This window comes from Stigmatopora argus, chromosome 3 (assembly GCF_051989625.1).
Source record: "Stigmatopora argus isolate UIUO_Sarg chromosome 3, RoL_Sarg_1.0, whole genome shotgun sequence".
Taxonomy (NCBI): Eukaryota; Metazoa; Chordata; class Actinopteri; order Syngnathiformes; family Syngnathidae; genus Stigmatopora; species Stigmatopora argus.
Window position 1 is genome coordinate 20,277,047 of NC_135389.1, and position 23,597 is coordinate 20,300,643.

Sequence of the window (23,597 nt, forward strand, 5' to 3'; positions counted from 1 at the left end):
TTACAGTAACCCCTCGATTATCGCGGCTAATGTAGACCAGACATGGCCGCGACAATTGAAAAACCACAAAGTAGGGTCATCCCTATTAAAACTATACATTTATTTCTTAATTTTTTTTTACTTCAATGCTGAGTCCTAGTAGCAAGCAGAGGATAGGGGAGTGGCTTCCGCTTGTGAATTTCAGCGTGGATTTTCACATTCTTATGAAAATTTAATTAACAAAAAAAAAAATTCCCCCAGAAAAAAAATGATGTAGTAATGCATAAAAAAAGTACATTACCTCGCTAATTATCGTTCTCTTAATTATGAATGGTTGGCCAAAAGATATGATTTTTGTGGGCAAAACGTCTTGTAATGAATGTTGCGTAGCTTCCGAAAGTGGACATAGTAAGACAATTAAAGTTAGCATCATGCCAAATTTAAGGTTGGAATGACACATAGTTGAAGCCGCGATATTTGAGGGATTACGGTATTCTAAAAAACGTATTCAGTATATCGTAATGCTTATTTGCGCTGGAACGCTAGTCACGGAAGTTTGATGCCATACCTCTTCCCATGTGAAATAAGTCAGCTCGTCTCCGTCCTGGAAACGTATCTCCCCGTGCAGCGGCGACTCGTCCACCACAAATTCAATATTGAAGGATTTGTAGAAGGGATGCGTGATGGTGATGACTTCATCATTGATGACCTTGCTGAGGCCTTCCTTCACGGTGAAGTTGAGCGACACAACAGGGATAATTCGAGGCACGATGTTCACCGCGATACGCAAGTCCTCAACCGTAGTAAAACCGTTGGTGACGTCCACCGTAAATCCGTCAACTCCCTGCAAAGATGCAAAAACTCAGTCTGTCGTTTATAAAAAAAGATGAATGCGATGACAGGGGAGTAAAAGACACACCTGGATGGATGAAGACACGTAAAGAATGCGTCCATGATCAATGTCCTCTTGGGTAAACGAGTGAATGTAGTCAAGGACCGGTGACTCCGTGCCATCGGAGCTGTTGGTCAGTTTGACAACATGACCGAGGCGCGGTTGTTCCTTGATGGTGAAAACCATTTCTGTAGGCAAAATGTCAGCTTGTTCCACCTAAAAGGACGGACAGAAAGGTCAAAGGTCATCACTGAACCTACGACCAGGAGCGAAACAATCCCAGAAAAGTGTTCGTGGCTCGACATAACAAATAACATTTTTTTTCTTGCCTGTCGTACTGGCTGGTATTTCCTGTCAGTAATTCGGTGGGGAAAAAAACCTCTTTCAACTCCACAAACAGACGTGTGAGAAATTAGGACACGGTTGCAGACTGTGTCATGTCACACATTTTACACGCAGACAGATTTATGGTCATCCAATGGGGAAAAAAGTTTTTAATCAGCTCCCGGGAGCCTTAAGCCTGTTTAGCAGTCATGACCTCTTTTTCGCTATATTTCATATTACACTACTTTGCATTTAATAGTGTTGTAGGAAACGTATTAGAAGCAGTTCCTCCAGTCCAGGCCATATTTTACTTCTGGAAAAACCAAACCGTCGAGGCAAAAGGGGTTTTGAATTTATCCTATCTTCACATTGGATAGCACATCTCTTCTGTATACTTTGGGTTGAAGTATTTTTCTATCAAAAGGGCTGTTTATTGGTCTCAAATCAAGTTACGTAAACGGGAATGTGTTTAGACTTGACGGATGATTTGAATCCCATTAGCTGCTTTCGCAGGCAGGCCCCTCTTACAAATCACGGTGGGCTTCGGGAAACAGCCCATGGGATACGCAATGTTCTGTTTTCCGCACTTAATAGAGTGCAATTCAGTACATAAACTAGATTAAAAGCGGCGACTGCGCCGTCACATTTAGTACCGCTTTCATGTGGTTGCAATGTAGATTAGAGAGAGCCATTCCTGGAGTGAGTCGTTTGATAAAGGCTGCTCAAATGACTTCAAATAGTCTTATATATCCCCTAAGATGCAGATAATTCTTTCACACGGTCGCCTGAACCAAGCACGCGCAAAGTAAACAAATTGAAACCATTAAATCAATCCATCATTTTCAACCGACGGAATTTTTTACTGGGTTTTTCCTGGAATTCACCTTCACAAATTTGGAGTTTATCACGGTGTGCTCGCTCTCGTAGGAAATGATGGCTTCATTGGTAACCACTTCAGGCTCTGAGAAGTAACCTTGTTTGAATATTTTAATCCTAAACGTGCCCTCCTCGGAAAGTTCCTTTGCTTGGACTCTGAAGCTGAAGGCATCCTTCGACTTGAGGCTCTCGTAATTATGTTCGTAGGAAACCACTCCCTTCTTCAGGTCCTCCTGGCTGAAAACTTTTGCCTCAATCCCGCTTACGATTAACCTGCCGTCGGTGGGAGGTGTTGTCACTTGAAACTGAATTTCACTTGCGTCCCTGATATCCATGTTGGATTCGGCACTCAGCAGTGTTGTGTTCAGGGTCTTGGTGCTTCCGTGGTCAATAACAACCATTGTATTATTTGCAATCCGGAGATAGGCTTCACCGGCTTGGATCTGGAGAAGAGAGGTTGTTTTATGAAAGCCGTCAGACACCTGCAGAGGGAAACGCTCCTGATCGGCTCCTTGGTGAATGAAGAGAACCTTCTTATCTCGCAGGTCAGCTTGGGTGAAACGGTAAAGGGATTGCGAGGGGTTCTGTGCGGAAACTATGTTGCCAGAAAGTATATCTTCGCGGGCGTAGATAATCTGGGAGTCATTAAAACCTGCATCGTCGTCTTTGAACCGTATGTCGTCCGTCGTGATGAGGCGTTGTCCGTGGCGAACCACGTTGAAAACTTGATCCACGACCTGCATTGGGGCGTGTCCGTTCTCGCTTTGGATCAATATCCTGAAAACGTCACTTATCGTTTCCTGAACGCCGAACATGTCGGCGCCCTGATCGAACACCGTAAAGTGGAATTCGTCGCTATCGGAACTTGAACCGTCGTGCTGGTAAATCAGTCTATCAAGTTCCAGGTCTTCGTTACTGAACACTCTAATTGCTCCATCGAATCGAGGTTGCCCTTCGGGGGAATCCCTCATGAGTCGCCCGTGCTTTGGTTCTTGATTGATCTGGTACATAAAATCTGAGGAGCCAGTTGATTCCACCCAAAGGTTGTTTTTGTTTAAAACTTGTTCGCTGCCGTGTAGGACAGTTAGCACCTCATTGGTCAAAGCGGGGGCATCGGAATCAGCCAGGATGCTGATTGGGAATGTGTATAAAGGCGAGTACTGATCTTCCGCGAAGACTCTGAACTGGAATTGATCGGTACTGTCGACGGATCTTCTTAGGAAAACTCTATAGTTGACGTAATTGTCCATAATGTCTCTCTGGGTGAAAGTATCACCTTCATTCAACTCTGTGTCCGATAACATGAGACTACCCAGTGTCGGAGACTTGACAAGGATGTATTTGACGCTTTCTGGATCTGGGTTTCTGCCTCTGACTTCAGCTTGAAGCTCTGTTTGTCCAATGATCACTTCTTCACCAGCCTGCATCTCCACTGGCACCAGGATGGACAGTTTCACCGGAGAAGGCATGATCTTAACTAAAAATGTGTTATTCCCGAGGGAGAACGTTCCCATGTTGGTGTCAAACTGAATCAGCTCCACCACAACGTCCTCTTGATCACTGGAATCTGTGCTGAAGTACCGTAGAGCGTTTTGATCCAGATCAGATTGATGGAACTCCGTGGCCGGTTCCCACATTCCATCACTCGCCATCATCCTCAATTCCCCATATATGAGCGGTTGCGTGATTTTGTAGACGACATCTGCGTTGCGAGGGTGCGTGAGAACTGCCAAATTGTGGACGCCGATGGAAGCATTGCTGCCTTGAGCCAGGAGAAGACCGGTGTTGGTCACAACAGTCAGATGTGGTTGTGTCAAAGACAACTTGAAGGTTGTCGCCTGGCTGACAGATTGACCGTCTGAAACTTCCATGGTAATTGCATCGGTTTGGCCTCCTTTGTGGACATAATAAATATTCCCTTCCTTCAGGTCTCTGCAAGTAAACTCCGTAATCATGTTTTCTGGTTCCTGATCTTTCTCAAGATAACCAGTGTCCGCAGAAACCTCAGATGTCACTCTTACCACTAAATGGTCACAAGGGGTGGCAGATTCTGTGATTCCGATGAGTTCCGGGCTCAAGCGAGTCCTGCCGTTCTCCGTGATGGTGATTTCTCCTCCGCTTAGTCGTGGAACATCGCCAGCTTTTATGATTTCAACGGGTAACACGTAACTTTGAGCCGTTTTAAGACATTCGGGAAGGTAGTCGTTACTGCTGGCTACCACCTCCAGGTGAATTCGATCCGCGTGGACTTCGTGTCCATCGTGCATGTACTTGATTTTCTGATTGACTACATCAAGGAGCGTGAATTTTTGGGTGCGTTTTGTGTTGAGGTCTATGTCAAGCAGACCATACCATGGGTCACTCTTGAGGGAAAAGATGATCTGGGACTGACGCAATCCGGCAGCACTTAGGTCAAAGGTCGGGCTCAGGTGATCGATGTCAAGAAAAACCTCTCCACCTTCTGTCACTTGCAGCGGTTTCACATCAAGGAGCTTTGTCACGTTTCGGAATATCTCGGGCATGTCGTCCGTTGGGTAGCAATGCGACTCTGTAGTTTCAATATCGACGTACCGCGTGCGAGGTGGTGGCGACGTGGTCGTCGGCGTGTCGGTGTCATAATAACTGGAATAGTCGTAGTCCTCTCCTTCGCATTTGACGTGAACGTCTTTGGTCACCAACGCGTCCTGCAGGCTTCTATCCTTCTGATTGACCTTTATCTCCCCGAAGCATCCAATGAAAGACTCTGCCGTCATCTCTTCTTCCATCCGGTTTAATAAGTCGCTCTCACGAAAGACATCCTTCATTTTAGCCTGAACGCCTCCTAAATACAAATTCCCCACCAAGTCTAACTGTTGAGTTGAGTCAAGAGGAAGGGAAACTATCTGGCTGTCTATGTTAATGTCAAAGGATTCCGGACTGACTTGAATCTTCACTCTGTGCCACTGATCATCATCCAACTGCACCTCGTTGTTCTCCAGCACCTCCATGCCCTTGCCGTAGTCGAGCACCCCTTTAAGGTAGCCTTTCACCACCCCAATAGCGACAAAGTCTTTGTCTCTCCCCGGATGAAATGCAAGTAGGGCATCTTCGATGGTGGTTTTCATGAGGAATTCCAAAACTCGAGGCCCTCCGCTAGCCCCACTCCAAGTGGGAAAGGACACGAAAGAATCCGGAGTGCTGAAACTGGTCGCCTCTCCGTCACCCGCCTCAAACTCGCTACTGCAGGATTCCTTGGTGTCGTGGCATTGTTTAAAGAGCGTGCCGAGAATATCGAATTGATGGGATTCGAATTTGACGTCGCTCATGCAGCCGCGGAAAGGTGGAATGGCATTGCTAAGGTAGCGGGTGTCCAGGTCTCCGGTTCCTCCCATCCAAATACCCTGATCGATGTTCAGTTCCTCCCCGTCGTCATCGACGCGAACGAACGTGGAGAAGAGCTCATCGATTGTCAAGGTGAGCTTAGCATCCCGCAGCGTGACGGCAACTTTGTGCTCCAAGAGGTTGTTGAGCTGGAGTCCTTCTGATGAAGACAGAATCATCTCACCTCCCCCCATGTCCATCCGAACCTGTGGAAAGATAACATTTGTGTTAGAATTAACACGAATGGCGAAATTCAAAATGAGCGACAACTCCATGATATCAAAATGACCTGTATTTTTCCATTGAGGAGCTCAATGAACAAGTAATCTTCCATTCCAGCAGCCAGAAGCAGCAAGCCACTTCTACGGCTTGTCTTCATCGTGAGTGTCACATGGAAGCTGGAGACATCTTGGAAGCTTTGGATGCTGCAGTAACTGTCCCCAAAGTAGGATTCTGTGAAGATGAAAAAGGGAAAAAGAAAAGCCAGGCTTTACACCAACTACAAAAGTTTGCCCATGTCAAAGAAGACTTGTACAATTCAACTTTATTTTTATACTCAACCAAAGAACGTTACGGCATAAGACATGAAAATACACCTGCAAATTCAGCGTTTTATGATTTTTTTTCTTCCTAGTAAGACATTATGATATGGATACTATTTATTTTATAGCATCTTGCTCCAGAGTATCTCCCAAGGCCTTAAATATTTTAACGGTAAGACATCAGGCTGTCCTCAGACCTTAGAAGACTAATTTCCAACGGAATGCAAATTCTACTTACGACTGTGTTCAACTCTTAATAGGGCAGTATACTATTTTGGGTATTAAAAAAACTACTGTATTACAATTTTAGCGTAAAGTGTGTGTCTAAATGAAGCACATATGGGGATGTCAGGTCTCAATTATTGTTATCGTTTCCATACATATGTTAGTTTTTTTTATATGTCCGAGTTCAAGGTAACCCAAGAATGCAGAAAGGGATTCTTGCTGAAATATTGAACAGATTACATTTTGAGCAATGAGGTCGAAGCTCGCACCTCAAAAAAATTAATTTCTCCTTGTGTGACCTTGCGTTTATTTGAACTGGGTTATTTTGACAGTCAAAATGGATTGGACATCTAGCGTTGTCAATGATTTAACTGAGTACACTATTAGTATTTTACCAGTAAAGCATTGATTAAAAGAACTTCTAAGGACATAATTACGTCATTAGACTTTAGTTGAGACATTCCCAAGAGAATACACATTTTGCTTCCAACTGTGTTCTTAAGGACCCTCGGCTTATGCGGGAACCCCGAGAGGAAGTCAACTACTTCCCATTGCTGTGTTGAAATTGTGCTGGATCAACGCCAAAGACAATTTCCCACATTTAAAAGATACATGGCTCAGCTCCCGATACGGAAGCTTTTTAGGACACTTTGAAGATGACTTCGAAATAGTGACTCAATGAGAGAGACAAGTTTTCCACATTCAGGACTTTCCCATGAGAATATCCCCTTAATATCAACAAATTTGGTGGCAAAATAACAACGAGTGCATTTTTTAACTCACAGAATAAGTCATAGTTGTTATAACACAGAAAAGGAAGAACCAATACAGTAAACATCCGTTCTCTATAAAAAGCATGCAATGTGGGAGAAGATCATTAGAAGAATGCCCAATGGTTGCTAGATCTTGAAAGTAATTGATGGTAGCTAGCAAAGCCACCATCGCAAAATATATAACTTATTTTCTCACATATACGGCATATTTGTCGCGAAAAAAAAAGACTGAATCGAGGGTACGGCTTAAATGCGCACAAATTAGACTTGACATGCGCGAAACTGCCTCTCAGAAATACCACGTGCGATGATTTTTAATAAGATTTTCCCTTCAAAGTAACACATTTGTACTCCCTATTAAAACCAGGAATATGGAGGGGGAAATTGTAAATTAGGGGGCGGCTTATACGAGAGAAATTGTACAATTCAATGATTTTAAGGGTGCGGCTTATACGCGGAGGCGGCTAATATGCGAAAAAATTGTGTGGATATATTCTTTCTCAACCTGCACTGTTAGAATGAACCTTCCCTGATCAGCAGAGCAACTGTGATCCAGGACAAATCATTTTCATTCGCTGTCGGCAAGCACGGAAGCAAAATCCTCCGTTGTCACTCCCTTGCTTGGGAGATTTGACTAAGAGGCATCTGCTTAGTCTTCCCAGACTGTTGCGCTCACTCAATTTTGGCCAAAAACACGCAGCCAGTCTCTCCATCGTTCATTGTAGCACAGAAGTTAGCTCGACTAGCCAAGGAAAATGGATGTTGTAGCCTCACTAAAATAAATATCCGGGGCAGTTCTTTTAAACGAAACCACATGTTCAAACGCTCCGAAGCATTTTGAGTAAACTTGATAAATGTCTTCGATCATTTCTGTTGATTGCAGACTTCTGTAATGTTTAGCGTGAACGATGAGTACTTTCTACAGGTCACTTTTGTCTAGTTTTTTTCCTCTCTAAATGACGTTTATCAGACATTTGATACTTTCGGAATAATTAAGGGTTAAAGGGTGGTAGTAGTAAAGTTCACCTAAAAATGTGATACTTATTTTTTCTTCATTTGTGGACAACACTTCAACACTTTTGTTTAAATAAACCAAGTTAGGCAGGTAGATAATGTTCTGGGTACTGAGTGCAGACAACCTTGGGTATCGGCCCTGGATAAGTTATTTTTGTTGAATCAAGTCTGATTTGTATATATTTAAGTCCAATTAGCCATGGAAGAACGATTACGCTCTTTTACAAATAAACCATCAATGGATGGGTTAGTGACATGCGTTTTATTGAAATGTTATACTGCCTTCTCTCATAATTTAAAATCCCAAACACAAATATTCTTCTCAAAGTCCACTTTTTTCCTTAAGATTTCTGTGGAGAGAGAGAACTGCTTTTTGTACATTCTAGTTAGGCTTCAGCAGCCTTCTGTTTTTAGAAGCTGGGCCAGTGGGGGCGCTATTTTATCACAACATCTAGCTGCTTCGATTAAAAACTAGATCTAAAATGTCAGGTTCTGCACCGGCTGGTTCTGCAACGGCCGGTTCTGGCTTGTTTTTTCCAGAAGGCGTTGAAATCTGCCGTAAATTCCGCAATCGCGGGCACTGATAAACTCTTAACTGGACAAAACCGACTTTGGTCCAAGTAAACCACATGACATTATATTGACATCGAACACATAGATTCTAAATTTACTGCTTTAGCCTGAGCTGAAAATCTGGGTAAACTTTCAACCAATAACCGAGCATAAGTTCCCAAAAGAATGCCTAAGCGCAAACAGTATACCAAGGGGTTATTTCCAGAACAGCCATTTTGCAATTTCTGCGCGCAGTCAGCCAGGAGTCTCACAGACCCGAGCCAATCACGTCGTAGATCCGGTAATTGACGCCAAGGAGAATATACTCCATGAATGACTTCTGCTAATTGCGCAGAAGCCTCCAGGCAGAGACTGCAAAGTCGACGGCAAAGAATCTTTTCTTTACGGCAATTGCATTAACGGAGAGAAGCTCAATGAGCTGGGTGCTTCTTAAAGAGCTTTTGTCGGATTGTTCGCCCAGCGAACGGATGAAACGCTGAAGCCGAGAACCATGCCAAGACAATTGCGCCCGGGGATTTTCTGTTTGAAATTCATCTCGCCTTGAGGAAGAGGAGCACATTTAGCCGCCATCCGCACAATAGCGCTACTTTTTCCTCAACCTGGAATTCATTAGTGTCCTCCTAAGCGCATTTTTCCAAATGCTATCGGTTAAAATGACCGGCCTTGTTTCACTCCTGTGAGTGATTTTCATGCCGCGGCCGGCGTCCTTGCAGACTTGTCCGCATGATGAAAGCAAACGCAAAAGCAATTTTTTTTTGCTTTTTCAAGCACTATCCCATCAAGCTGTTGTCAAGCTCCACAGACTTGAGGCTACGAGGTTGATGGGATCATTCTAGCAATACGTTGCCGTCCATTGCAGATGCTTCAAGGCATCAACGAGCGGTTTGAGCTACCTCGACAAGAAGTTTAACTGCAGGCTAATTTTCTCTCCAAGCCACTTAACACTAACTAATTGAGGGTCAAGTACGACGCCGGTTTCGCGCCATTGCAGATGGCGTTCATTTCATGCATTCAGAGGAAACGGAGAGTCGTTTGGCTGTTTTTACAGACGACCTAATGAATGACCCTGATTGTTTGCTTTTTCTCTCCTCCGTCTACACTTCCTCTCTTCGTCCTCTATTGGTCTCTTGATGCATGCCCGGAAAACTAAACTGAACTGAAGAGGACCTCATGAGTACGAAGACATTGACTTTTGCTTTTTGGGCAGATTGAAACTTTTAGGTTGTATCATTTCATGATTTTTGTAATAAATGCATCACAGAAGTATTTCATTTCTCTTTCCATCATTAAATGTTTGCCCTTAGGGTTTAAACCCTCTTTTCTCACATATGCCGTATTTGTGACAAAAAAATGACGACTGAAGTGAGGGTACGGCTTATATGCGCACAAATTAGACTCAGTAACACATTTGTACTCCCTATTAAATCCATGAATATGGAGGTGAACATTGTGAATCAGGGGGCGGCTTATACGAGAGAAGTTCTAAAACGCAACGATTTTAAGGCAATTTTAAGGGTGCGGCTTATATGCGGAGGCGGCTTATATGAGAGAAAATACGGTATTTATTGTATTATAGTGTCATTTGATATAGGACAGCAGGTTTTATTAGTAACTTTATTACATTATAAAAATGTTTACATCATATGTAATAATATAAAATTACAATAATGATAACTCATGTTAAGAAATCATATAATAACAACTGCTAATATTTCTATTTTTTTTAAATGACCAAAAATAGTCAATTGCCTTGTGATGTTAAACATAAGTATCACTCTATTTCAAAAGGCTTAAATGAGTGGGTCAACAATGTTTTATGCTAACTAGGACTATTACAAAATTACTTTAAAAAAATCACCATTATACCACCCAAAAATCTTCAAGTGTTCACTGCTCTAAAGAAGCATTCTAGCACCAAAATTGTTAGTTTTCTGCCCAAAACATGAGCTTATTTTTTTTGGGCTGTCGTTTTGAAATCTGAATAGAAAATCTTCTTCAGCGGCAAGCACAAATTTGCCATGGTAACAACGCCTGGGATCCAAACAAGCCGCCCCCTCACGCTTCAGCCTATAAATAGTGGTTATGTTACTCATTTGTTTCCTTTGCGGCTGAGCTGCGAGGGCACAAGGGCTTCTGGGTAATTACACCAGGGATGGAGTATTATAAGAAGACTGTAGATAGACTTGTAGAGCTGCTAAGGAACGGAGAAGTCAACCGTTAACTTGATTTGCAAACACGTATTTTGGCCCTAGATGGTTTGTTGACCCCAGCGCGGTGCAGTCGCTCAACGTCTGTAAATATTTCAGGTCATTTGTAATGTGAGGATTTGCAGAATCGCTCTTTAGTTTCGCTTTGATTGAACACAGGCCAAGGTCGTCTGTTCTGTGTTGCTTTTTGACTCCCAACTTGCTCTCATTTTAAAAGCTAAAATTTCCCAGAGGAAATGACGACGCACTGCTACCGTATAATGAAGCTAAAAGTTAAAATACTTCACCGTTGAACTCGTTTTTCATTCTAGTCATTAGCTAATGACTCGGCATCTAATGCAGGGGATCAATTTGGCTATGCAATGGATGTTTAATAAATTACGTCATTTTTTTGCTGAGCAGGCAAACCATTTCTGATGTCAAGACTGCAAGTAAATTGTTGGCATGTGCTAGTCGTTTGCACGTCGGAGTCCAAATTTCATTTGGTCGCACTTACGCGGATGCGTTTTTGTAACATTCCCGTTCCATTTGGCCACTTTCGCTGCATCCACACTTTAGCGGTGAGGAAAAAGCGCTGCCTGGCTATTATAAAAAGACAACGGGGGGCCTGGGAGTGGCTGAGGCGTGTGGTTTGCTTGCCGCCACGTGCAGTTGGAGGAACTCTTTGCTTATTGGTCCCACTTGGAACAACCTATGGCTGAAAGCAGTGGCGGAACAAATGTGAACTGGGGTCTTGGGCGGGGGCTGTCAGCGGGCCCCTTGACTTGACGGGCTAGTGAGTTTTCACCTACTAAAATTGGACCCCCTGTTAGGCTGTGGCCCAGCCAATCTTCTCAGCCTGAAAAATATTTTTTTGGTCTCAGGGCTAGTTTATTACTTGAGGACTTATTACTTCGTATGTTAAGCACTGTGCTAACGCTCAAGCTGCGGCTTATTAAAATAAATATTTATTCATTCATTTTCTGGACCGCTTTATCCGCAATAGAGTCGTGGGGGGTTCTGGAGCCTATCCTGGCTGGCTTCGGGCCACAGGCGGGGGACACCCTGAAACGGTGGCCAGCCAATCACAGGGCACGAGGAGACAGGCAACCATTCACACTCACATTCATACCTAGGGGCAATTTAGAGTGTTCAATCAGCCTACCATGCATGTTTTTGGAATGTGGGAGGAAACCGGAGTACCCGTAGAACACCCATGCAGGCTTGTGGAGAACATCCAAACTCCACACAGGTGGACTGACCTGGACCCCAGAACTGTGAACTGTGCTCTAACCACTCAAGCCGCCGAGCCGCCCTTAAATAAATAGAACTGCGTTTTGCCCAATTACACTAGTGTATTTTAACTTTTTTGCTGCTACATTCAGCGACAGATGTCCAATTCATTTCATCTAGGTCAAGGGTGTCAGAATCGGGTTGCTTCGCGGGCCGCTTTAACGTCAACTTGATTTCGCGTGGGCCGGACCATTTTAGATATAATATTTAGATTTTTTTTAAAATAAATGGATTAAAAGAACTGAATTAAAAGCCTTGAATATTCAGTTTTTTTATAGATCTAAAACAATGTTTATTTTAGCTTTTTTAAAATATGTTTTTAGATTTTACAAAATGATTTTTGAACTAAAAACACAGAAAAAATGGATTAAAAAATTATAATTATTGATTTAAAAGGGGGAAAATCAGGAAATGTAATATACATCTATACTCTTCATTTTAATTTGATCCTAAAACAGAAAGTCGGCACTCATGATTTACTTTCCCGGGCCACACAAAATGAGGCGGCGGGCCAGATTTGGCCCCCGGGCCGCCACTTTGACACATGTGATCTAGGTAGACCAGCAATGAATACTTTTAATCAAGGACCATTGACGGCGGTACACACCCAAATCCGTTTCAAAGTCTAGCGTATCAGTAGCAGCATTAAAGTATTCTTTGTGGTCAAATGTTCAAGGACCACAATATTAGATTTTCCAGAATGTTTTGGCCGACGAGCGTATCAGCAAGCCTTGTTTTGGTCCAACACGTTCGTCGGAAAGTTCCAGCCACTCCAAAGCACACGGCAGAGCCACAACTCTACGTTCCTTGACAGCGCTACTTAATATGGACCCCTTCTCACCGCCGCCGACTTTTCACAAGTCACCGGGGACGCACTTTTACAGGCTTGGCGGAGCCATTCCTCACAGCTCCCTCAAAGCCAACTCAGCATCACCTTTTCACATCCCTCAACCACCTCCGCGTGGTTGCCAGACACCGCCGCGAGGACTCGGGAGGTCCCATCTGAAAGGAAACCCGGCTCACGGCGACACGGCGGGGGACCTACAGTTAAAATTCCAAGGCTCTCTGTGTTTTGAAAAAAAGCCAACGTGACAAGGAGGACACGGCGGCCGAAAGGCGAAAAATTATGCCTGCTCAAATTCAATGGAGAGATTGGGAGGATGAATGTGTGAAAATTGAGAGAGAAAGTGTGTAAAGAGGATTGTGAAAGAATCCCTCTTGTTTGGCTTTGTGCTTTCTTGGAAGGAACTCTCAAGAGAAGTAAAGAACAAAAAGTCCAACTTTGTTTGAAGAGTTACAATACGGGAGGGGATTTTTCTTTCTTATCCACTTGATTTATTGAATATTATATGGTGGAATCTCTTAAAGTCTTTGGGGTGGTTGAGGGTAGAAAAAAAACAACCTAGGAGATTCGGGTTCAAATCGCTGTTTGGAACAACTTCAGCAAGGCTGTCAAGACTCGGGTTGGTTCGCAGGCCGCCTTAACGTCAACTCGATTTTATGTGGGCCGGACCATTTTAGATATAATATTTAGATTTTTTTTAAATAAATGGATTAAAAGAACTGGATTAAAATCCCTGAATATTCCGTTTTTTTATAGATCTAAAACAATGTTTATTTAAGCTTTTTTTAAAATATATTTTTAGATTTTACAAAATGATTTTTGAACTAAAAACACAGAAAAAATGGATTAAAAAATTACAATGATTGATTTAAAAGGGGGAAAATTAGGAAATTTAATATACATCTATACTATTCATTTTAATTTAATCCTAAAACAGAAAGTCGGCACTCATGATTTACTTTCTCGGGCTGCACAAAATGATGCGGCGGGCCAGATTTGGTCCCCCGGGCCGCCACTTTGGCACCTGTGAACTACAGTATGTGGGGAATTTCTCCGGATAGGATATTCTAAAACCGTGTAAACTTGGTTGATTGGAGACCCCTACATGGGGGGGATATGACTTGGAATGATCGTTTCTTGCAAAAATGTCTTGTGATTTATGTTACATCATTACATATCTTCTTCACGTCTTCTTCCAATAAGCAGCTCAATTCAAAGAGGCGTCTAGTATCTATTGTTTCTAGTTGCTATTTGCTTTTAACAACTTTTTGTTGGCGGGTCATATGGTAAGATGGAATTTATGAGAAAAATGGACCAACAAAATAATAACTAAATTCTTAAAAAGAAATCTACGCAATGTATTGGAAACCAAACGTTCTATTTTGTTACTAACCACAATCTACCGTTATATCTCTATGTATAACATTGTATGTATTGTAGTACATGCATGCATTACTGTATGTTTCCAGACAGGTATATAAACTTCTGTAAACATTCATATTCCATCGAACACTAAAGCATTGATATTTTTTTTCCTGACACAGCAGGGAACGTCAACCATTTCTAAACCCAAACCATTGGAAAATCCTTCCATGAATGCTACTCACTTGGAAAGAAAACGTAATGTTTCATTAACTTGACTCCATCACTCCGCCAGTGAAAATACACCCAGTCGCCATTCACCTTCACATTGTGACGCTGCAACAAAGAAATACTATTCTCGCAATGGGACATTCTCAAAAGTCCAAATAAGGAACGCGGACCAACTTTCAGGTCATTGGCTCATCACTACCCGCCCCACTAAAATGATGATCTCACTCGGCATAACAACATTGTAAACCAAACACAGTGTGAACAGAAGCATTGTGGCCAAGTCGAGGTTCTGCTTAACTTTATGGCCCTACACAAAGTAGGCTTGTGTGTGCACCCAAGGTAGGAGGAGTCAAAACCGCCAAGATCCCCCTTGGGTGGGTCTCATTATAATAATCAACATTTAGCCCCTTCCTCCCTTGGAATATTGCGTATGGAACACTTTGGCCTGTTGACTCTGGTTTACATCGCTGAAGCAGACCACTTTCATCTAAGGATTGAAATACAGAGGTGTTTATCAATTGAATATACGCATTTTATCACCCAAATGAAATCCGGTGTGAATTTCTACGGTGTGAAAAATGGTTGGAGGGGAATGTGTGAAGCCTGGAGGGAAGGAACAGTAGATTTTTGCTCCAAATGGAAGAAGGCACGTCTGGAATATTAGGCTTCTGCCATCATACATCTTTTAGCTCAAGTGTGCCCCTTCCACCTTGACTGAGCCTTATGAATCTAATGAAGTCATTAACGGATTTTCATTATCCTTCAAGGGCTTAAAAATGTTGAAAGAACAAACCATATTGCGCTAGACAGCTCTCGATTCAGTCCTGAGCTCATCATGAGGTGGAAAACCTGAATTATCCTTAACATTTGGTGTTTATGCTAAGCTGTACTGTGTTATGAGTACCATATTTTCTGGAATATAGGTCGCCCGTTACAATAAACAAACAGAAAATAAAAAAAACACAGATAATTCGGACTATGTTACTAGAATTACCTGACAAAATAGTAGCTGAAAGAAATAAACCACATTCCATCCATGACCGTGCTATTGCAAGCTAATTTTATCTTAGAGTGCTTTAATGCCGCATTGTTTTATCTTGGTTAGCTTATTTTTACATTTGAGCATGTATGCTGTATTTTATGCACATTTTTGGAAAATAATCAGTTCACCACAGGTACTGTTAGCAAACTATTTGACTAGAACTGTAGAAATGTTGAAAGTTGAGATGTCTATTGCCGCAATTGCATACCTGTCAACCTCTGCCGATAACTGCCCTTATAAATGATTATGATTCCCCTTACAAACCCCCCAAAAACCTTACAAACACCGTACGACTCGTACGAGTCGTACGGTGTTTGTAAGGTTTTTTGGGGGTTTGTAAGGGGAATCATAATCATTTATAAGGGCAGTTATCGGCAGAGGTTGACAGGTATGCAATTGGCTCTAAAATATGGTCATTCACTGCCATCTCTCCCTGTGCACAGGGATTGGATCTGTTGGTTGCAGTGATTGAGTCAATCCCAATTAATTTCTAGAAACTCTTCCCTCATTGCTCAGAGTTATTTGTGATATATTGTATTAACAGCGCCATTCAGCTGTTTAATGAGTGTCCTCAGACTTGTAACATAGGGGCGTGGCCATTCATCAATTTACAACTAATTACCATCTTGACATTGGCTTTTCTTTGCCTCTTTGGAAGACAAAAAATGGACATCATTCTTCCTAAATCTCAGCTCAAAGAAGTGAGAAACTGGAAACTGTTATATACAGTATGCGAATGCTTGCTAAAGACTGGGTTTCGGTTGAACTTGGCCGTTGAAGTCCAGCTTTTTCCCAGACAGATCTCATAAATTAACCAACTCTACAGATTCTCCCATCAGGAATTCCATCATCTCTGTTGTTGTTTGAAATATTTCAAACTCTTGCTTTGTCTCCTGAGCCGGCATGGTGCTTCATTCCACACTCCAGTTCGCTTGATATATTTTTCTATCGTACATAAAACTCGACGGGCTACAACAGTTCAAGAGCGGGGATGTACCCTAGTTGAAAAGCTCACGCAGATTTTGTAATCGCAGGAAAAATGTCTGCCGTCGGTTGTACTATTGTTTTTCTATTCATTTCGGAATGAGTTCCACCTGTGTCTTGTGAACTTGGAGTCATGTTTGCCAAGAAATATGCCTCCCTTGTCACCAGTAGTGGCTGCTCTAAATCCCTTTTTATTTGGTTCACTTTCAGGTTAGGTTAGCTCATCTGTCAAAGTAGTGGCCCGGGGGCCAAATCTGGCCCGCCGCATCATTTTGTGTGGCCCAGGAAAGTAAATCATGAGTGTTGACTTTCTGTTTTAGGATCAAACTAAAATGAAGAGTATAGATTTATATTAAATTTCCTGATTTTCCCCCTTTTAAATCAATAATTGTAATTTTTTAATCATTTTTTTCTGGGTTTTAGTTCAAAAATCATTTTGTAAAATCTAAAAATATATATATATATTAAAAAAGCTAAAATAAACATTGTTTTAGATCTATAAAAAACTGAATATTCAGGGCTTTTAATCCAGTTCTTTTAATCCATTTATAAAAATAAAAAAAAATCTAAATATTATATCTAAAATGGTCTGGCCCACATGAAATCAAGTTGATGTCAAAGCGCCCCGCGAACCAACCCGAGTCTGACACCCTTGGGTTAGGGTAAAGAACACGTCCAAAGGCTTTAAGTTTGGGTTCAGTTTCAACTTATCAAAGGCAGTTTTTTTGTGACACAAACTTGAATGGCTTCAATATTTCCGACCACATTTGCTGTATCATTCCGCCGCATGACTCATTTGTTTTGAGCAAAACATCCCAAATGAACGCCACAGCTTTGTTTGTTGGCATTAATGTGACTTTGTTGCCATGTTCGGATTTCTTTTTTTAGAAGCTAAGAAAATCGTCAAAGTGCCACGGAACTTTCTGCCACCGTAATTAGGATGATAATTCTATTCGTAGGCACTTCAAGCAGTAATGTGTGGATAAAATTTTACCTCGAGTTGAAGAATTGACACCTAAGCTTTTCTTTTTCCCGACAGGTGTCATCAGTTTTAAGACCCGATGTCAATCATGACCAACCCAACCATTCTAATTTGAGTCTGGAACTGGCGCTGGCTGGATTTTGGTTCCTTGATGCCATTGGAGGTAAGAGCAGCACCATGTAGCAATACACTGTTTGTACTGGTAAAGATACAAGGTACATTTCCCAAAATGGTCAGAGGGCAGCAGCATGTTGTAGTCGTTAGCATGTGCGCCTCATGTTTGAGAGGTTCTGGTTTTGATTCTTGGTGTTGCCTTTTTACTCCTTTTGAAGTCTGCTGTGAAAAGCTCCAAGAAAAATTCAATAGACGACAAGCTCTAGGACAAGGTTGTCAAACTCCGGTTTGTTGGCGGGCCGCAATAACATCAACTCGATTTCATGTGGCCCGGACCATTTTAGATATAATATATATATATTTTTTTAAATTGGATTATAAGAACTGGATCAAAAGCCCTAAATATTCAGTTTTTTATAGATATAAAACTGTTTATTTGAACTTTTTTTCTTAGTAAGGGAAAACATCTAATAATCATTTGTTTTTCATTTCAAATGGAACAAATTTTTAAAAAAATGATATTTAATATTAAAGTGGAAAACCGAAAATATTTTTATATATTTATTTTTAGATTTTACAAAATGCTTTTTGACCTAAAAACACCAAAAGAAAAAAATGGATAAAAATTGCAATTATTGATTTAAAAAGGGGAAAATCAGGAAATTTAATATACATCTATACTCTTCATTTTAATTTGATCCTAAAACAGAAAGTCGGCACTCATGATTTACTTTCCCGGGCCACACAAAATGATGCGGCGGGCCAGATTTGGCCCCCGGGCCGCTACTTTGACACATGTGCTCTAGGAACAAGCATCTATAAAATGATGTTAGAATGGTTTTCGATTGTGAGATAATCTGTTTATTTCAATCTGAAAACCGCTTTCGTGATACACTGACTCAGTCGCTACTTTCTTCGTTTCCAGAGCTTTTCATAGTCGCTCACAATTTTAGCTAACTCCCTGTTTTCATCACTAAGGAAACATTGAAAGTGTAATTTTATAACCAGAGGATAATAGCAACTTATTCTTCACGGAAGACTAAAAAAAAAATCTGAATTTGAAGTTGCCTTTCAGCTTTTCCGTGATGACGAATCGGCCTTCAAATGCAAACCCCGAATTAGGACAGCATTGTTTCTTTTTTTCAAGCTGCAACCAGTTTTCAGCATCATAACTTCAAATTTTCCATGAGCTAAGTTGACAGCCAGACCTTTCTGCAAATAAGCCCTGGCCTCTCCTGTGCTCCGAAGGGAGTCACAGTGATACAGAAGCTGCTGTGAATGGGCCTCCCCAAAAAAACACACACATCTGACTTGAAGCAGGACCAGCAAAGTCAGTGTGTGTTCACGATCAGAGCGTCACATTAGCCTGCATAATGAGAACCAGCTGAAAGCACACAACGGCAGACTGACTGACCCATTCCCGTCCAGACTGATCCACTGCCCCCCTTACGAAAGTCCAGCGCCTCACCCCTTCCCCAGAGACAGCCCTTTTTCACTTAGACATCTGAATTTAGGGCCAGAAAAATGCATTATCCAGATGCTATGTCTTGCCGTTACTCCAAATCGTTCAAAGCTAAGTGCGCAAATTCAGACATAAACACTCACACTTGCTCCTGGACATGCTAACACAAACACACAACTCGGAGTTGAGCAGACTTGTACGGTAATTAATAGCGGTCGGCTGAGTCAGCCCGCCGTCTGCGACCGCTTCGACATTTTTCGGCCGCGCTACCGTTGAGGAGGCCCTCCCTGCCACACCCAAATGCCATGCCAAGTCTCATATTGGAAACTATCCAGTACCGAGTTTTCATTCCCAAATGGTACCCCAATAAACTGCATTTAAAGTGCAAAACGGTGGAAATATGTGGCATGCATGTTTTGGTTTCTTCTTGGAAGAACAAACCCAATGCTTGTCTGAACCCAACCTCTTTTTTAAGAGGTTTCTGCCTTTTTGTTTTCACTTTTACCAAAAGGGAAAATAATATTGGCGGTTTGCTAGCCCTAAAAATAGCACTCATTTAACTCATTGCCTGCCATTGACAATGATAGGCATCCAATTCAATTGCATTGCACTGACAGAGCAAGTGTTCCTCTTTGAAATAAATTGGATGGCTAACCTTTTCAATTGCAGGCAATGAGTTACCGTATTTACTCGCATATAAGCCGCACCCTTAAAATTACCTTAATCGTTGAATTTTACAATTTCCCTCGCATAAGACGCCACCTGATCGAGCAATAGCAACCGTATTTACTCTCATATTAGCTGCCTCTGCGTATAAGCCGCAACCTTAAAATTGCCTTAAAATTGTTGAATTTTACAATTTCTCTCGTATAAGACGCCACCGGATCGAGCAATAGCAGGCACAAGTGAGTTTTTTTTCACGTTTTATGCAAGATAAGTTTTCTTTCTTTCTTGAATTTCATTCATAGATATCAGAATACATTTTGTTAAGCGTTTTATCTGTTTATTTTTTCTGTATTTTGAAATAAATGACCGTACCGGCCACCCCGTCTTGCATTATGGCGTTTCGTCTTTGTGACCTTACAATTTCGTGCATGTCAAGTCTAATTTGTGCGCATATAAGCCGTACCCTCGATTCAGTCATCATTTTTTTTGAGCGACAAATACGGCCTATATGCGAGAAAATACAGTAACTACAAATCCAAACAAATCATGACTGGAGCTTCCTGGAATGGTCTCCATCTCTGTATGAGTTCCAGTGATTAATTATCAGTCCACCCAGCTTCGTGCACACTCATACAAACAAGGATTTTCCAAAAGCCTTCATTTTTTCCACCAAACCACGCCATCCATCCGCCTTGTGGAATCCTTCCATTTCTTCACGAGGTCTCATCACAGAACTCCCATTTCAGTTTAAACACTGCTTTCTCTAGGCTTGCATGTCATTAATGGTTTAAACATGTGGCGGCAAAGTCGGCGATCGCCCGCCAAGCGGCTTTCCCACAGAGTGGCCGCGTTGCACGCCGCATTGGCCTTTGAGGTGCGTCATACCCACGTACATCCTCGTTGTGCCGAGTGCAGATGATCCGCAAAACTGGAATCTAAAGCGGCACAATTCGCCCTTTGAATGGGAGAATCTGTTAAAACAACTCTGCATATTTCATTTAAGACTCTAAAGATCTTTTTCTAGTCAAAGGGCAGACGCTGTGATTTTAATTCTACTTTACAACATTTGGGCCTCGGCCTCGCCGCGGTCGCGCTTGGCCTAAAATAGCCCGGAGAACAGGGTGGGGAAGTTGGGCTTTGGCTGCTGCACCCACCTCTCACTCCAAAGGTATTATTTGAGAAAGGAAAGTGCGCCATGGAGCAAGAATTTGATCACAGATGGGAAGAATTTGTTTGACAGATAGCCGAAAGAATCCCTTTAAATCAGATACATTATCCAGAACAAGCCCTATCATGAAAGTTAAGGTTAAACATTGGAGCTTTGGAATGTCACCCTATTTTGTTGCTGGATATGCCTTGCTCAGGTACTAAAACAGTTTAACGGACATGACAACCATAGAAATGCAAGATGATTTTTCCTTCATTTACACACATGATTTTTTTTCCCTAGGTCGACAACATGTGTCAAAGTGGCGGCCCGGGGGCCAAATCTGGCCCGCCGCATCATTTTGTGTGGCCCGGGAAAGTGAATCATGAGTGACGACTTTCTGTTTTAAGATCAAATTAAAATGAAGAGTATAGATGTATATTAAATTTCCCGATTTTCCCCCTTTTTAAATCAATAATTGTAATTTTTTAATCAATTCTTTCTGTGTTGTGTTTTTAGTTCAAAAATTATTTTGTAAAATCTCAAAATATATAAAAAAGCTAAAATAAACGTTGTTTTAGATCTATAAAAAAACTGAATATTCAGGGCTTTTAATCCAGTTCTTTTAATCCATTTAAAAAACAAACAAACTAAATATTATATCTAAAATGGTCCGGCCCACATAAAATCGAGTTGACGTTAAGGCGGCCCGCGAACCAACCCGAGTCTGCATCAACCCTGGTCTACAATGTCTTCTGTGTCTGTATTGCTAATGCAACCAAGAAATTTCCCGAATACGGGATGAAATAAAGTTCTAACCTAACCTAACGTAGTACAAATGGTTAATCCTTCACAAGGCACTCATTGAACTTAACGGCTTCCATTTAGAGTGCTAGACGTCCAATTCATTTTGATCTGGAGGAGTGGATATACGTCTGTGAATTTATAAAACATGTTAATTTACAAAAGAAAGTAATTCATTGCCGTTTTTAATGGTTGCTGACAACCCGACAGGTTCAAAGGAATAGGACTGAAAGATAAGAATACAAAATACGATCTGCGAGTTTTGTATTTAAATGACCAAAAATCATAAAGGTTAACTGAGCTGTCTTAAAATAATAATTATGGGGTAGATTTGCTAAAATGTGGAAGTCTGCGATCTGATATCCATCAACTAAAGTGGCTTTAATCTTTTTTTGTTCACTTTTGTCACCAAAGCGTGTACTGTTCTAAGTTTGATGTGTTTCTTGTGACAAGGGTCATGAGTCTGAATTTGAGCCGGCAGCGCCACAAGTTTATTACTCACTCAAAACTCCACTTTGCCTCTAGCCAAACAAACAAAAAAACATCTCAAAGAACCCCCAGCAACTGAGCAGCATAGATGTGGGTGTGAAAAACAAAACAACATAGCAAAATATCAGAAATAAGTGAAGGTTTGAGTTGTTTTTCTCCATATTTTTCCACCAATCCTTTTTATTTTTTACATCCAATTTGCATTTAGATGATAAGCAAAGCACACACTGCTGTTCTGACAACAAAGTAATTACAAGCATCGCACCTCATTGCCTCTGAGTGACTGCTGTTATTTCTCTATTTCATCTACAGAAAATATGCTCTCATTAGACTATTCCTTAATGTCATTTTCAGAGCGCTCTATGTAAAATGAGTCAATTCAGAGTTAAGATAGCATTAGATTGTCATAATTCATAAATATATTAAACCACAGGTGTCAAAGTGGCGGCCCAGGGGCCAAATCTGGCCCGCCGCATCATTTTGTGTGGCCCAGGAAAGTAAATCATGAGTGCCGACTTTCTGTTTTAGGATCAAATTAAAATGAAGAGTAGAGAAGTATATTAAATTTCCTGATTTCCCCTTTTAAATCAATAATTGTAATTTTTTAATCCATTTTTTCTGTGTTTTTAGTTCAAAAACAATTTTGTAAAATCGAAAAATATTTAAAAAAAGCTAAAATAAACATTGTTTTAGATCTATAAAAACTGAATATTCAGGGATTTTAATCCAGTTCATTTAATCCATTTATAAAGAAAATCTAAATATTATATCTAAAATGGTCCGGCCCACATGAAATTGAGTTGACGTTAAAGCGGCCCGCGAACCAACCCAAGTCTGACACCCTTGTATTAAACGTTCGCTAATTGATAGCGGCTAACATTCCTGCAAATGCTAAACAAACCATCACATCATCCACTAAGACAAGGGTGTCAGACTCGGGTTGGTTCGCGGGACGCATTAACGTCAACTTGATTTCACGTGGCCCGGACCATTTTAGATATAATATTTAGATTTTTTAAAATAAATGTATTAAAAGAACTGGATTAAAAGCCCTGAATATTCAGTTTTTTAATAGATCTAAAACAATGTTTATTTTAGCTTTTTAATATATTTTTAGATTTTCCAAAATGATTTTTGAACTAAAAACATAGAAAAAATGGATTACAAAATGACAATTATTGATTTAAAAGGGGGGAAATCAGGAAATTTAATATACATCTATACTCTTCATTTTAATTTGATCCTAAAACAGAAAGTCGGCACTCATCATTTACTTTCCTGTACAAACTCCATCCTACCCGCCGTCCGAAGCCTTTCATCCATCATTAGAAAGAAACCGCTTTATCTTGCTGCAACGCAATTACACGTACTGATGAAAGTGCCACACGCGTGAGTAATTAGATGTTCGAAGGAAGACGCGTTCACGCACAGAT

At 41.2% G+C, this 23,597-nt stretch overlaps 1 protein-coding gene and 1 long non-coding RNA gene across 2 annotated transcripts in view; one reads left to right on the plus strand and one right to left on the minus strand.

The window, feature by feature from the left end:
• The window catches only part of cspg4 (chondroitin sulfate proteoglycan 4), a 61,085-nt gene that overhangs the window by 16,015 nt on the left and 21,473 nt on the right, over positions 1 to 23,597 (minus strand). Inside the window, exons 2-5 of the mRNA XM_077597143.1 lie at positions 5,721 to 5,884; positions 2,080 to 5,637; positions 899 to 1,087; positions 548 to 823 (exon numbers count right to left, since the gene is read on the minus strand). Coding sequence (XP_077453269.1) covers positions 548 to 823; positions 899 to 1,087; positions 2,080 to 5,637; positions 5,721 to 5,884 — 4,187 coding nt within the window. The remainder of the gene's footprint in view (positions 1 to 547; positions 824 to 898; positions 1,088 to 2,079; positions 5,638 to 5,720; positions 5,885 to 23,597) is intronic.
• LOC144071757 (uncharacterized) overlaps positions 1 to 23,597 on the plus strand; it is a 163,595-nt gene that overhangs the window by 7,482 nt on the left and 132,516 nt on the right. The window contains exon 3 of the long non-coding RNA XR_013299723.1: positions 17,540 to 17,645. This is a non-coding gene — a long non-coding RNA (uncharacterized LOC144071757). The remainder of the gene's footprint in view (positions 1 to 17,539; positions 17,646 to 23,597) is intronic.